Source organism: Heteronotia binoei, chromosome 2 (assembly GCF_032191835.1).
Source record: "Heteronotia binoei isolate CCM8104 ecotype False Entrance Well chromosome 2, APGP_CSIRO_Hbin_v1, whole genome shotgun sequence".
Taxonomy (NCBI): domain Eukaryota; kingdom Metazoa; phylum Chordata; class Lepidosauria; order Squamata; family Gekkonidae; genus Heteronotia; species Heteronotia binoei.
Window position 1 is genome coordinate 173,353,216 of NC_083224.1, and position 16,131 is coordinate 173,369,346.

At 44.7% G+C, this 16,131-nt stretch overlaps 1 protein-coding gene and 1 non-coding gene across 2 annotated transcripts in view; one reads left to right on the forward strand and one right to left on the reverse strand.

Annotated features, from left to right (window-relative positions):
* The window catches only part of ASTN1 (astrotactin 1), a 287,830-nt gene that overhangs the window by 68,307 nt on the left and 203,392 nt on the right, over positions 1–16,131 (reverse strand). Inside the window, 2 exon segments of the mRNA XM_060233049.1 lie at positions 2,073–2,210; positions 6,924–6,998. Coding sequence (XP_060089032.1) covers positions 2,073–2,210; positions 6,924–6,998 — 213 coding nt within the window.
* On the forward strand, positions 15,648–15,718 carry TRNAP-AGG (transfer RNA proline (anticodon AGG)). Its single transcript has one exon. It is a non-coding gene; the product is annotated as a tRNA-Pro (tRNA).

Here is a 16,131-nt window from a genome sequence, read left to right on the forward strand (position 1 = left end):
CAACCTTGCTTAGCTTCTGAGATATGATGGGCTCAGGGTAACCTGCCTTGGGCTAACCAGTTCAGGGCTGAGAATATCAAGGACTGCCTATTTGCTTTGAGGAAGAAGCAAGTGGTTGCCAGGAGACAACACTGGCAGATGCCATAATGCCCGCCCCTATTTAGGGAAAGGCAGTCTTTTCAGTCTGAAGAACCAGGTGGGTGAGTGAGAGGTGGGAAAGACCAAATGTACAGGGTAGGGGAAGAGCAGTCAAAGCAGGACAGAGAGGAGAAATGGAATTTCCTGATTAATTTCTGTGCTGCCTTTTCAGAGGACTTGCTTGAGACAGTTTACAAAGTTAATTGCGAGGAAAAAACCAAAATACATCATAAAAATTATCATGGTTCTGGAGAGGTGGCATATAAATTTCCCAAACAAACAAATAAATAACATTTGATAGAGGGGAGTGCAAAGGTACCGGGGGAAGAACATGCATCCAGTTCAATTATATCTAATCAGGCTGCTTCAGACCAGGTGATAACTAAAGGGTAGAGAAAAGGGCTTCCCTAGGCAAAGTTAACTTCTGGCACACACACACACCCTGCACTGATAATGTCACCGAGTCATATGGGGGTTGCCCAATTTGGTGCCCCTAGAAGCCCAGCGCCCTAGGCAATCACCTAACTTGCCTAGTGGCAGGGCTGGTCCTGGTTCCAGGTATCAAAAGCATGATGGGAGGAAGGGTTTTCATTAATAATAATAATACAATTTATTTATATCCCGCCCTCCCCGCCGAAGCAGGCTCAGGGCAGCTCACAACACGTAAAAATTACAGTTCACAATATAAAACATCAATACAATTCAATACATAATTCATTAAATAAAACCATCATAACTAAAACCATCATTTACAATTTAAATTAACATTTGCGGTGCTACATATCAGATTTTCCTCAGTGGGTTTGGTGGCTGGATATAGTAGATTATGTCTACAGCAGGTCTACATTACGTCTACATTTAAGCGAAGGCCATTGTAAAAAGAGTAGTCTTGCAGGCCCTACGGAATTGGTTGAGACTCCGCAGGGCCCGCACTTCATCCGGTAGTTGATTCCACCAGTGTGGAGCTACAATCGAGAAGGCCCGTTCTCGCGTGCTCTTCAGTTTGGCCTCCTTCGGCCCAGGGATTGTCAACCAGTTCTTTCCCCCTGATCTCAGTACTCTCTGGGGCACATATGGGGAGAGATGATCCCTAAGGTAGGTAGGCCCTCAACCATATAGGGCTTTAAAGGTAATGACCAGCACTTTGTAGCGAACCCGGTATACAACTGGCAGCCAGTGCAGCTCGCGCAGCCCCGGCTGTATCTGCTCCCACTTCGGGAGTCCTAATAACAGCCTAGCCGCCGCATTCTGCACTAGCTGCAGCTTCCGGGTTCGGCACAAAGGCAGCCCCATTTAGAGGGCATTACAGTAATCCAGTCTCGAGGTGACCGTTGCCAAGTCATGACACTCCAGGAAGGGGGCCAGCTGCCTCGCCTGTCTAAGATGGAAAAACGCAGATTTGGCAGCGGCTACTATCTGGGCCTCCATTGACAAGGAAGGCTCCAGTAGAACCCCCAAGCTTTTGACCCTGTGCGCCTAGAGTGCCACGACCCAAGCAAAGGACCTCCGTCTTCATTGGATTCAGCTTCAACCTACTCAACCTGAGTCAGCCTGTCACGGCTTGCAATGCCAGGTCCAGATTTTTTGGGACACAGTCAGGCCGACCATCCATTAGTAGAGCTGGGTGTCATCTGCATATTAGTGACACCCAAGCCCATACCTCCAGGCAATCTGAGCAAGGGGCGCTTGTAGATGTTAAATAGCATCGGAGAGAGCACTGCCCCTTGCGGCACCCCACAATCTAGTGAGTGCCTCTGGGACAACTCTCCCCCAATTGCCACCCTTTGTCCCCGTCCATCAAGGAAGGAGGAGAGCCACTATAAGGCCAACCCCCGAATCCCTGCAGGTAGAAGGTTAACTTGCTCCATGAAACCCAGTCAATCTCATTTTCACCTGCAGCTTCTCGTTCACCAGAGCTCTCGGGAGGCACCTACCTGACTTCCACAGCATCTTCCATCACAGTCATGTCTGTCTTGCACTTTGCTGAGGGGTTGATTGCCAGTTCAGCAGGTGGGATCACAAAGCTCTTGCTCAGGGGTAGCCACATCCCTTCTCCAAGTGTGTACGTAAATCTGGAAGCAGAGGAGGAAGGAGAGCCATGCAACATATATTGGAAATAACCATCCAATTTGATGGGGTACTTTCCATTTATTTAATTTCATTTTTTCATTTTATTTAGTTTATATCCCGCCCTTCCCACCAAAGCGGCTCAGGGTGGCTCACAACACAAAAGTTCTAACATAGGATTAAGTTTTAAAATACATCAATTTACAACATTTAAACAATAAACCAGTAAAAACAGTAAAACAGTAAAACAAAGCCATTTACCAAAGTACCATACTACAACCTTCTATTCGAAATTTTCAAGTACCGATCAGTTGTATGCCAACCAGAAGAGGACTGTCTTATAGGCCCTGCGGAACTGCCCAAGGTCCCGCAGGGCCCTCACCTCTTCCAGTAGCTGGTTCCACCAGCAAGGGGCTGTGATTGAAAAGGCCCTGTCTCTGGTCGGGCCTCCTTTGGCCCGGGGATTGCAAGCAGGTTTTGAGAACTCGATCTCAGCATATGGGGAGAGACGGTCCCTAAGGTAGGCAGGTCCTAGGCCATATAGGGCTTTAAAGGTAATAACCAGCACCTTGTACCGAACTCGGTATATTATTGGCAGCCAGTGCAGTCCCCGGAACCCCGGCTGGATGTGCTCCCATCTAGGAACCCCTAATAGCAGCCGGGCAGCAGCATTCTGCACAAGCTGTAACTTCCGAGTTCGGCACAGGGGCAGCCCCATGTAGAGGGCATTACAGTAGTCCAACCTCGAGGTGACCGTTGCGTGGATCACCGTTGCCAGATCGTCATGCTCCAGGAAAGGGGCCAACTGCCTCGCCCACCTAAGATGAAAGAATGCGGACTTGGCAGTGGCTGCTATTTGAGCCTCCATTGTCAAGGAAGGCTCCAATAGTACCCTCAAGCTCCTGACCTTGTGCGCCGTTGTCAGTGGCACACCGTCAAAGGCTGGTAAGGGGAATTCCCTTCCCGGGCCACGACGACCCAGGCAAAGGACCTCTGTCTTGGCTGGGTTTAGCTTCAGTCCACTCAGTGTGAGCCATTTAGCCATGGCTTGCAACGCCAGGTCCACGTTTTCTGGGACACAGGCAGGCTGGCCATCCATAAGTAGATAGAGCTGGGTATCATCAGCATACTGATGGCAGCCCAACCCATACCTTCGGGCAATCTGGGCAAGGGTGCGCATATAGATGTTGAACAACATCGGGGAGAGCACCGCCCCCTGAGGCACCCCGCAATCAAGCGTGTGTCTCTGGGACAGTTCACCCCCAATTGCCACCCTTTGTCCCTGATCTTCAAGGAAAGAGGAAAGCCATTGTAAGGCCAGCCCCTGAATCCCCACGTCGGCGAGACGGCAAGTCAGCAACCGATGGTCGACCGTATCGAACACTGCCAATAGGTCTAACAACATCAGTACCGCCTAGCCACCTCGGGCTTACTTGGGAGAGCATGCCCATATTCAGTTCACCTTGACCTAGTCTGCCACTGTGTCCCATCTCTTTCTGAATATCCTCCCTGCCTTATGACTGTCAAGCTATTTTTACTGGGCACGAAATGCAATTAATGTGTACAAATGTTTGAGTTCTACAGAATAAAGGACGTTGAAGAATGCCCCTGCCAGTTAGTGATGTGCCCCCAGGAGATTCTGTTCTACACTGTTCCCAAAAAGATGTGAACTCTGCCCTTGCCTAGAAAAGATTTTTTCCACCATTGACCAGCCACAGAAAAGACATCCTGGAAGTACAACATTATGACCAATTATGCACAGTTAGAAGCTATGCAATCCCATGCACAACTCAATAAAGGAGGAATCCCAGAGATAAGCCCAACCAGGGTGTAAAAGGAGTGCTTGGCAATCAACCAGATCACTTGAACCGGAGACCACCATACAAGTTTTGAATGGATGCCAATAATGGTCAACTTCTTCAAACCTAAGAGCCGCTGAGTTACAAGCCAGTGATATCCAAGTCACATGACAGAACAAGGGAGAGTCAGAGGTATGACCTCACTGACATCAAAGCCAGAACTCTAGGCAGCAGAAAAAACAGAACAGGGGACAGGAAATGCAAGCTGCGTACCAGTGATGTGCCATCTTGAGGAACAAGCCAAGGGTAACAGCCATGGCAGAATCCTCTCCACAGCTAAGTGACCTCATGTGCTCTCCCTCTTAGCATGTGTGCATACAGAAGCAGCAGTCATATTGTCAGTATTCACTAGTGGCAGGTCCTCCCAAAAGCTGCAAAAACATCAGGGTCCCAAGCCATGGGCCTGAAGACGCATTGGGCTAGAATGAGAGATACTGGTTGACCCAACTGAGTTCCATGGCTAAATGAGAACTTCTATCCACTATGGATCTTATTTATTTGTTTGTTTACACAGGATACTTCTATGCAGGGCTTTTCTTGTAGAAAAAGCCCAGCAGGAACTCATTTGCATATTAGGTCACACCTCCTTATGCCTAGCCAGCCGGAACTGTGTTCCTGTTTGTTCCTGCTCAAAAAAAGACCTGCTTCTATGCTGCCTCCTGAGTCCTGCACGAGGTCCAGGGATACTGTGACAGGCCTCTCCTACCAACTGAGGGTACTCACACAGCCTCCTAGGATTTTGGGGACTCAGGTTTGTTCAAACTGTATCCCTTCCCCTCAGTTGCTGGGTGTTCTTAAGGTAGCAAGTGCATAGGAATGGGTTCACTGCCGTGAGGTAGGTTTTGTGGTGTACAAGTAGAACATGGAGATGACAGAGGCATGGTTTAAGCTACTTTATGGTTTCAGAGTGTGGTTTGAATTTTCTTTAATGCTTACCAGTGCAAACAGGCTTTTTCTGACTAGCTGCTAGGTTGGATCCTCGCAAACACACAGAGGATTCCACCCACACCAGCCTGCCCTTTCCCAAGAGCCAGGCTAAATGGTACACGGTCTGCTCATTACCAGTGAGCTGGCCTAACAACTGGATACTCTATTCTCTTTCAGTTAGAGCTAAATTACTGTGCCAAACTACCAGGCAGGCAGAGCTACCCTTCTATCTGTTCTTTCGCTGAGTGAGATTTGAGCTATCTCTGTCTGCCTCTGAGGCAGATCTCAACTCCTGCTGTGCTTCCCTCCAATTTTCATCCTTCTCCTGAAAGGTGATTGGATGCTGGAGCAGCACTTCCATAGGCTCAGCTGTTTTCCCTTTCAGGGGCAGGGCAGCCTCCTGTCCATCACAGATGCCTCTTCAGGCGGGCTCTCATAACTACTTATTTCAAAGCAAATGGAACTACACCCTCTTGCAGAGAGGCTTTTATTACCTGCTGGATCCAGTCAACCAGCCACGATACTATTAGCTATGAGGGGCAAGACTGGATATGGTGGGCTATTCAGTTGCCCACTTCATCAGACCTCGCCAACTCAAAGTCACCTACACAACTAGTACCAAACTGTTCTCCAATAACATCCTGAGACTGAGCCAGGCCAACTGTGGTTTCAGTTATGACCAGGGCTTTTTTTGAGCAGGGACTCACAGGAACACAGTTCCGGCTGGCTTGGCCTCAGGGGGTGTGGCCTACTAAGCAAATGAGTTCCTGCTGGGCCTTTTCTACAAAAAAGTCCCATGTGAAACAATGATGCTGTCAGGGGTGTGTGGCCTAATATGCAAATGAGTTCTGCTACAGCCTCTCTGATTTTCCACTTGAACTAGTGGGGATCATCACATGATACTATTGCCATGTGGTTATCAGGTCTCAAGGGCAATGCATCAGCGCACCCAAGATATTTAGAACATCATTGCCAGGCTACCTTCAGTGGGAATGAAGAAAGTCAGTTTCTTCTTCCTTTCCATCTCTGTTTACTCATTCTTTCGCTTTCATTTATTTTATTCTATTTATTTTCAAGATTTATACTCCATCTTTCAACCCAATTAGGGCCACCAAGGTCGCTAACTCTAGAAACAGAGATGTATAAAACACATCATAAAACAATTTTTTTTAAAAAAACCCTAAAATGCACACACGCATACAGAAAATAAATATCAATAAAAACAAAGCAGGAAGGAGGGATTATTGGGAGAATGCAAGACACAACAACAATCATCACTTGCTTACAGAATACAGAGACAGAAGATAAATATCATTAAGGAGGTCACTGGGATTATGAATGAAGAAGGGAGACGAGAGATTTCAGACCCCTCCTCCCCCACCCAATCTCTTTCCTCTTGCACTGAAAATACAAACCTCCACACAACCTATTGCTGTTATAATTCCAGGGGGATAGCCATGCTAGCCTACTGTAACAAAACAAAACAGAAGACACTTTAAAGTACTGCAGCAACACAACAAAAAAGACACTTTAAGACTAACAACATTTATTCCTACAGGAACTGTCCTGAGTCAAGGGCTGCGATCGCACACGAGTTTCAATCCACTTTAAATGCACTTTCCAACTGGATTGTGCCTGTTCGCACAGTAAAATCCAATTGGAAAGTGGGTTGAAAGTAGATTGAAAGTGCGTTATTTAGTGTGTGTGTTATCACAGCCAAAGGTTTCTTCATCTGAAGAAGTGAGATCTGATTCATAAAAACTCATGATGGAATAAATGTTGTTAATCTTTAAGATGCCACTGGACTTCTCTTTTGTTCTATTCCTGTTATAGCAATGGAAGAATTTGGGGGAAACCAATACAGGAAGTCAGTGGACCAGGAGAAGGTAAGTTAATGTAAGTGGCAGTCACTCTACCTGCTTTAAAGCTTACCTGAAAATCTTGTCAGAAGGTTGTTCGCCCAACACCAAATCAAATCCACGCTGAAATATGGTATATGGCCATGGCCTAGAGAGAAAAGGTATCACATCCTCTGTAAAAATCATTGAAGTTTCTATATGCAAAAGTAAGATTATGACCACTGGAAATTCCACACTTTACTATTCCATGAGGACTTATTAGCAAAAGAAATGACACAACAGGTTGGATCCTGCCAGCTTTTTCACTTCAACTCACCAAATTCCCCTCCTTACTCTAGCCCCCATCCCGCATGACTTTTGTACATGGAGGCCCTGTGATGCCCAGTATAACTTTTTTTAAAATGGGACTCCTTCCTTTTTCATCAGAAAAAGGTTGGCTCTAAGTCGTACTTTGGGTCCCCTCTCAGGTCAACAGTGATCTAACCAAATCACACTGGAACTGGAACTCAAAGGGACAGGAGATCAGCAAGTGTGAAAGATGCTGGAGTGAAAGAGAAATCGCAACCCAAAATAGAACAGAGTTTATAATGTGGAACACTCTCTTAACCTTTTTAGAGCAGAAAAGAGTTTGGAAATAAGTTGTCAAAGTTGTTGTTAAGGATCGTCACACATGAAGCATGTAAGAAATTACTCCCTCAAATAAAAAGAGATGCTGGATGAATTGAAATACTGCTCAAGATCTCTGAGCGGTTCAGAACAGAATTGTGGATTACAAAATCACTCCACTGAGCCAATGGAGGCCTATGGACCTCTTAACAGAGAGGAAAAGAGAGCTTCTGTCAGAGAAACTTCTTAAACAGGATCGGGACCTTTTAGTTTAAAGATGTCAGAAGGAAATGTACCCCACTTCATGTGGGAATCAAATACCCAAATGAATCTGAAACCCCACAATGTGCCTCCATTTTGAAAATTTCTAGACTGAGGGATTCATATATGATAGAGCACTGCAATGCACTGCCCACAGCTCAGATGAAGGGCTGTTTCCTTAGGACGCCTCCAGAAGAGTGCTTTTGTCACTGTCCTTTGTTGGCAGTTGATTCATTATCACATTTTCTTCTACTGTCCAAAACCTGCTGCAGCTATGGAGAAATTCCTTGTAAAGTGGCTTTCACCATTTCAGACATTCATAAATTAAGATTATTTTTAAGTAATTACAGCAAAACTTGTACAATTTATATAGCGAGATTCGGGTTTGCTGTTATTTATAATTCCTAAATGTTCTCTGGCATATGGCCTACGGCTATTAAGCCTGAATAAAGTCCAAGGGAAGAAGAGTTTTAAAAGGAGACTCTTTGGGAGATTTTAGCAATCTGAAGAACTCTGGTTTACCTTCTGTAAATAAATTATTGCAGAATTGTCAAGTTTTAACTTTTACACAAATGACAGAAGCTACTGGCTGGGAGAGGGAGAGGAGTTGAGACCTCTGCTATTTCAGTCCTTGCAAATCAGGAATATTGTAACAAATCTGTTGAGAAAATCTCACTCCATAAGGAATAAATCTGTTGACTCTGAAGTATCACGTGAATGTAACGGTATGAGAGTTGATTAGTGTGCTATACAAAATTTCAGCAGAACTAGAGGGAACCCTGGGATAGACATAGGGCTGCCAGGTCTGTGTTGGAAAATACTTGGAGACTTTGGGGTGGATCTGGGAGAGGGTGGGGTTGGGGGGAGGGGCTTCAGCAAGGTATAATGCCATAGAGTTCACCCTTCAACACAGTCATTTTCTCCAGGAAAGCTGATCTCTGCCAGCTGAAGATCAGTTGTAAAAGAAGGCAGGATTGTATTCTAGGGTGACAGCTGACTAACTCTCCTAGAATTATTCCTGGACATCAAAATGAGGTCTTGGCTGGAGGTATCTCAGATGCTTCCTTCTGGGGAGATGCCAGGACCTCATTTGAATCTTCTTCATCATCTGTTGAGGAGTTCCATGACAGGTTCAATTCCCCACTCCCCCATGGAGTTTGCTAGGTAACTTCAGAATAGTCGTCCTCTCTCAGCTTCAGGCCTTGGATTCAGCGGGAGCTCACAGGAGCACAGCTTCTGAACCTTTCTGACAGTTCCACCTCCTCCTTCCCACCTTGTTCATTGAATAGTAGGTGCAGCTGCATAAGAATTCCTGGATGAGCTCCACCATCTTTTTTTCTACAAAACGACCCCTGCTCAGCTTAATCTACCTCATAGGATTGTTGTGAGGAAAAATGGGGGAAGGGTAAACCATATATGCCACTCTTGAGGAAGGTCTGGATAAAAAAATACACTTGACAGGTAGCGAAAGTTAGAGGTAGTCACGTAAACCATAATGAGCCTGCCCAGGCGGGGAGGGTGGGATACAAATAAAATTTAATAATAATAATAATAATGATTTTGTTAAGAGAAAATATCAAATTAACAATGAAAACTGTAAATAGATGGAGAGAGGAAAAGAGAGCTAAAGGTACCGAGAAGCAAATGTGAGCAAATAATGTGCATGTTATATAATTAGGCATCATTTTTGTTAGGGGTGTGGAATACAGATCATTTCCTGATATGGAAGAGGGCCCAGCCAGTTTGGTGTAGTGGTTAAGTGTGCGCCTGCTAGCATGGCCACTTGCACCTGCTAGCATGGCCTTGGGTCAGCCATAGCTCTGGCAGAGGTTGTCCTTGAAAGGACAGCTGCTGTGAGAGCCCTCTCCAGCCCCACCCACCTCACAGGGTGTCTGTTGTGGGGGAGGAAGATAAAGGAGATTGTGAGCTGCTCTGAGACTCTTCGGAGTGGAGGGCGGGATATAAATCCAATATCTTCTTCTTCTTCTTCTGTTGCTGGGGCATACAAGGCACCTTCATTTCTCGCCCTGGCCTCATTTTGGGCAGGTGCTCACAGGAGCAGAGTTCCAGAAGCTCTAAATTTTATTGTGCTCTTTCTTTCTTACCCCTGTCCCAACACTTGTTTCTGGGCTCCATTGTTCAACCCCCCTGTGAGAATTTTGCTGAACTCTAAGATCTGACAAATTTTCTAATACCCCCCCCCCCCCACACACACACACAAAATAGGAAAATAGCTAAAACATATAAAGCAGACAGATGGAAATCTTCATCATGCCAGTCACTGGGGCCACATAGAAGAAAGTATTTTTAAAAGTATGATGGGAGTAAGGTTTTATTATGACAATTGTCATTCAAGAAGCATTTTATGATAGATGTTGAGCTGATATAATTGAGTGCACCTTCCGCTGATGTCAGGGGTGTGTGTGGCATATGCAAATTAGTTATGCCAATGAGTTGTGCTAATGAGCTCCAACACCTCTTTTTCTACAAAATAACCCCTGGTCTCACCCAACAATGTTTTAGACCCAGAACTCACAGAGGAATGATTGCAATATTACATATTTTGGTGTTCTTTTAGAATATGAATATGATTGTACTTTTCTTCCCTGTTGTTCAGATCGATGGCGGAAATGGGACAGTTTTTATCTGTGCCAGATAATGGGGGTCTTCTCAAATGAGGTAAGATTTCCAAAAAGCTAAACAGGCAGATTTTGTGGAGCTCAATGATACTTTTCCATACTCCTGCTCGGCAGGCCTTCAGTGAGCAAGGAACAAAAGATTAGTCAGCCCATTGCTCCACAGAGACACCAAGCAGAGGTGCTCCTGTTTGGGTGCTGAATTCAGCATTGGTGAAAGGTGACAAATTGACAGCTCTTTAGGGCCAAATTTCAGTAATTATGCACAACAATAAAGGCTCACCTATCGCTCATTGCCCACAGTCACTTCTTGCCAGAAGAAGTACATTAGCAGAAAGTATTACTGGAGGCCAGTGAAAGTTCCATCCATTTTGGAGAACAAAGAAGGAATAGAGAGTCCCAGCCCTTTCCTCAGACTCTCTCTCAACATGTCTTCTATCACTGAGAGATACTTGCTTTAGGCAGATCAGGAGCAGAGCCCTAGCATCTTTTTCTAAAGCTACTTCTATCCCCTTATTCCCTCAATGTATGCATCCACCCAGGCCTTAAGGAGGTGAGAGTAAACTTCTCAGTACGGACACAGTATTGGGAGTGTGGTATTGTCCTTCCTCTTACAACCAAATACCTTGTTTCCCTTGGAGGAACTTCAGAAATGCATTACCCTCCTCCCGTGCCTTCAGAAGGGAAGCAAGGATAGTGCTCTTTCCCCTCACGGTGTCCCTCTGAGGGCTTATCTAAATGCTATTGATAAGAGCACCCTCTGGCATGATGCATAGGGGGACTCACCTTTTCAAAGCACTCTGCCAATCAGTATGGCTTTGAGAGCTACAAAAATGAAAGAGGGGCTGTGTGAGGTTCTGTTCCCCTTTCTGGGGCTCTACGGAAAAAATACCCAAATGAGAGGAAAAGCTTAAACTGACGAGAGACATGGCTTTTTCGGTGGTGGCACTTCACTCACAGAATGTTCTCATCTTTGAGTTTGTATGGCACCTACCCTATTCTCTCTTAGGCCACAACATTTTTCTATCTTTACCCAGGCTTTTAAAGTAGAGGCATGATGGTTTTGACTGTTTTTATAATCTGTTTCTATCCTGAAAACTATTGTTAGCGGGGGGTTTTGGTTGCTACATTTTTAGGTTTTCTATGTTTTAATGATTTTTTTTTCATCCTTTCAGGCTCTGAAATTTTTATGCTCCTTTGTGTTGTAGATTTTTACTGACTGGGTTTCTAATGCTTTGATTTTTTTTTTAAAATAAAAATGTTTGATCCTGTTTTATTTTGTAAGCCGCCTCAAGCAAGTCTCTGAAGAAGTGGCATATCTTATCTATTTATAAATACATAAACACACAGTAAATACAAAGAAAACTGAGGAAATCCAACTAAAATAATATTGTCATGACTGGTCCTAGAACTAAAATACACAATAAATATTTTTGCAGAGTCCCAGTCTAACACAGCAAAATTCAAACAGTTTCTCTGGCATCTCTGACCAAATACTCCCAAACATGGCAGTTGATTAAGGGCTCCAACATCTTCCACGATTGTGTAGAAAGGCAGATCTGGCAAGGACAGCTTGTCATGGGGAGGGGAGGAGGAAGCTACACCCACTGAAATTTCCTCTACCACATAACAATTAATGATGCAACTGTCCTCTCAGTGTTGTACAGGTGATTGTGACTTTCAGACAGCTTGCACTAAAGAAAGGCTGCAAAGCAGTCCTCAAGTTCTTACAACATTTCTAAGCTCAATAACTTAAATGGAGTAAAATAGGCCTGCCAGTCCTCAGGTCCCAGCTGGGCATCCCCCAGTTTTTCAGACTCCTCCCCACCGCCAGCCAGATGGCTAGTGGTAGGGGGAAACTCCACCCCAAAAGCCACATATGCCTTTAAACCTCAGCAGGCTTAGAAGAGGCTTGCAACTGTTTGTGTTTCTGAATGTGTGTGTGCCTTTAAATCTGGCAAGAGGAAAGCTGCAGGGGGACAGGGCAAGCACACAGAACCAGGTGGCTCTCAGTCCCTCTGTTTGTTTGGAGGAAAACTCCACCCCCTCAGTTACTATTTTGCAGCAACGGACTAACACGGCTAACTCCTCTGTATCCACCTCCTAGGCTGTTCTTTCATTTTCCTGAAGACGTTGGTTGAAATACAGCAGATGGTTACATTCAGTAACATGAGGTCACAAAAGTGTGTTCTTGCTGTGTTTATTTTGGCTGCTTTGTGAGAGTGTATGAGGGTGTGTTCACTTTCATTTAGTAAAAGCGTAGCTGCTGGGTGCTGAGAAAATGAAGGCTGTATTAAGGTGAACTGCACAGCTGTATTTTTATTTACAGTATTTATTTCAGGGAATGGGAAAGTCTCCCAGCTCCACCCCCAAAGTCCACAGATATTTTCTGAGTTGGACCTGGCAACCCTAGGCAAGAAGGATGTAACTCAGCTAAGGAGAGTTCCCTCTTACTCCCTGAACTGAACCATTTTGAATTGTTGTCATTCATGAGAGAGTGACACCCATATTCCAGAAAACCAGTTACACAATGACTGCACAAACACACACAGGATTAGGATTGCCAACTCCAACTCAGAAAATTTCTGGATACTTGGGAGGTGATACCTGGGAAGGTTACAATGATGCCATGGAGTCTCCCATTAGAAGCAGCCATTCCCCCCCCCCCAAGGAAATTGACCTCTGTAGTCTAGTAGAGATGTAATTCTGGGAGATCTTTAGCCCTACCAAGGATGCAATTGTATCTGTGATGACAATCCTCCAACCGGTATGTTGTACTTGTCAGGGAAGCAAAGAAACCCCAAGAAACTTTGTGATCCTTATAGCCCACCTAGATGTGACATAGTTCCTTGTCTCTTCTCCTGAATTTTTTCTTTAATCTAAAAGCATCCTTGAAAGGATGTCACCATAAGCAGAAGAGTAGTAAATGACTGTACTTTTCCTTCTTAAGGAGAGGAAGGCAACTGGGAAAGAGTATTTTCTAGCAAACATTTTAAAAAAAATTTCTCATAGTACTCTGGCAGTTCTCTTATTCCACAGTTTAGGAAGTGCTGACATACCACGAACTCTCACTCCCCGCATCAGAAGCCTGTTTTCAATAGGAAACTCCTTGCACTGAGGGGAAGGGTGAAGTGGCAGCCTGGTTTAGCTAATCTACAGCTCTGCAAGAGGCCTAGTGTCTACCCATTTTTGTGAGGAGATCTGCCACACACTGATTTCAGTGCCCTGGGATGAGACGTCTGGAAAGGAAAACGGAAGAACCAAAGCAAGACCATATGGATATAACAGGTTTCTTTTGTGCAGCTACTCAAATGGCTGAAAGTGCCTTTTGCTCCACTGAGGCCTTTCTCTTCTCATAATTTCTGCTGCAGTCCCCAAGGAAGCCATTGGCTTTTCTCCCTGTGCACAAAGAAAACTCCGGAAGACTTACTTGGCACCTAGGAGGAGTAATGGACAGAAGATCGTTCTCAGCTTGTCCTACCTTTTCAGTTGATATCTTTTTTGCTCCCTGAAGTTTAAATTGTTTTGTTTTGCTCCCTTCTCTCCCTCTCCCCTCTGGTGCCTTTTCCCACTTCTTTAATGTTCCCTGCAGATGTTATGATTCCATAACTCTTGGGTGGAGATTTCACGTAAACCAGGTCTGATCAAACGCAGCTCACTGCCTGATGTGACTGGATGAGGCCTGATGGAAAGGACAGACTTTATATTTCAACTCTGTCTTCTAAACGGGTTGTAAATTCAATCCTCATAAAAGTCAGCGACAAGCGGGGGCTGAGATGAAATAAACAGAAACAGGCCTGGGTGTGCATCTGTCTTTGGGTTCGCAGTGCATGTGTGTGGGATCTGTTACTCTGTGAAGAACTGAAAATCCTCAGAACTGCAGTTCCTTATTAGTCTGGTTTTTAGCCCTTGTGACGTGGAAATATAAAGAGGATGTCTGGTAAATGAAAAGACTCCAGAGTGTTCAGATAGTATCTAGGGTGGATCCAGGCTAAATTCCCAATGGCAGAATGGAAATTTCCCGCCTCCCCTCCCCTCACTGTATCCCACAGATCTCTATGAAATGCTGCTCCTAGGAGATAGGGGATCCTGAGGAATGTCATGAGGGGGGTCTCCACAAGGTCAGGGGAATTAGTACAAACGCTAATTTAGTCTGGATCCTGCCCTTTGTCTAGTCCATTTTTATCTGAATTTCCCTTCAAATAGTTGAGGGTAGAACACATGGGTCTTCCTCCCCCTACCATTTCCTCCTCACAGGAGCCCTGAATAAAGTTAGTGTGAGAAAGAGCAATTGGCCCAATTCACCCAGCCACTTCCATGGCAGTGTTGGGATGTGAACATTTGTCTTCCCGTTCCTAGTCTTACACTTTAAGCATTACTACACTATACTGGCTGTCTAGCAGACCACAGTATCTTATCCTGCGCCTTAGCTCTCTTCCTTCACTAGCCTCACTGCCTCCACAGTTGACCACAGTTGAACATTTCCATGCTCTCCCACTTCTGATAATCATGGTAAACATCTTGGAAATCTGAGAGCCAATTCAAACTGCATTTCTGAATGAGAAAGATTGCCATGAGGTGATTCCTCCCCTGCAGTGTGACAAAGGTCTTACAAAAGTGTAGTACAAGTGCAAAATATGACATTCTGAAAAATCAACAGGATTTTCTCAGCAGGATATGGACATTTCTGACATCACCATGAAGAATCACAGTTTAAGAAGATTCTGTTGCATATAAACAGAAGATTATCACCCTAACAATAACTGTGAGAACAGAATCCTAATCATATCAACATACCTTAAGGACCACCTCCTTTCATATAGCTACCTCCATACTCTAGTCATCTTTGGAAGCACTGGTTCGGCTGTCCCTGCCATCTGATACTAGCTCCAGATACTAGCTAGATACTACTCAAGAAAGGGCCTTCTCTGTTGTGGAACCAAAACTTTGGAACTCCTTCCTTAGGAAGATAATTTATCTGTTTCTCTCTATTGATCTTTTGCCAGCAGGTGAGGACTTTTTTGTTTCATCTAGCATACCCCCAATAATGGTTACTGGCCCTCCTTCTAGCATTGCTTATATGTCTTTTAGAATTTTATACTTTTAATTATTTTAATGTTTTTATGTTTGCTGCCTTGCGTACCTTGATTGGGTAGAACAGTGACATAAAAATGTTTTAAATAATAATAACAGTAAGAACAAGAAGGTGACCAACACATCAGTTGTCATCAGAGCCCCTGGAGCAGTGCCTCAGTTTTGGTGGTCAAAGGGGAACCTTTCCTCCCTTCGGGGAGGGACAGTGGCTCAGTGGTAGAGCATCTGCTTAGGAAGCAGAAGGTCCCAGGTTCAATCCCTGGCATCTCCAAAAAAAAAAAGGGTCCAGGCAAATAGGTGTGAAAAACCTCAGCTTGAGACCCTGGAGAGCCACTGCCAGTCTGAGAAGACAATACTAACTTTGATGGACCAAGGGTCTGATTCAGTATAAGGCAGCTTCATATGTTCATATTGTTCATATGTTCATCACTAGCAGAAAACCTGGTTGAATCCAACTCATTGTGTTTTCTTGGCACAGTATTTCTACTTTACAGCTGCATAATATGAGCAGTGGTTAGTGCCCCTACACATACCCACATCTTCTTGGTGGCAGGTTTTGTACATATCCACAGCTTCATGGGGGCTGATTTTCAAATAGGAAACCACATATGGCTGGACATTGCCTCCAAATGTCATGATCACATGAATAGAGCAGATCACATTGGACACTGCCACAATGTTTGT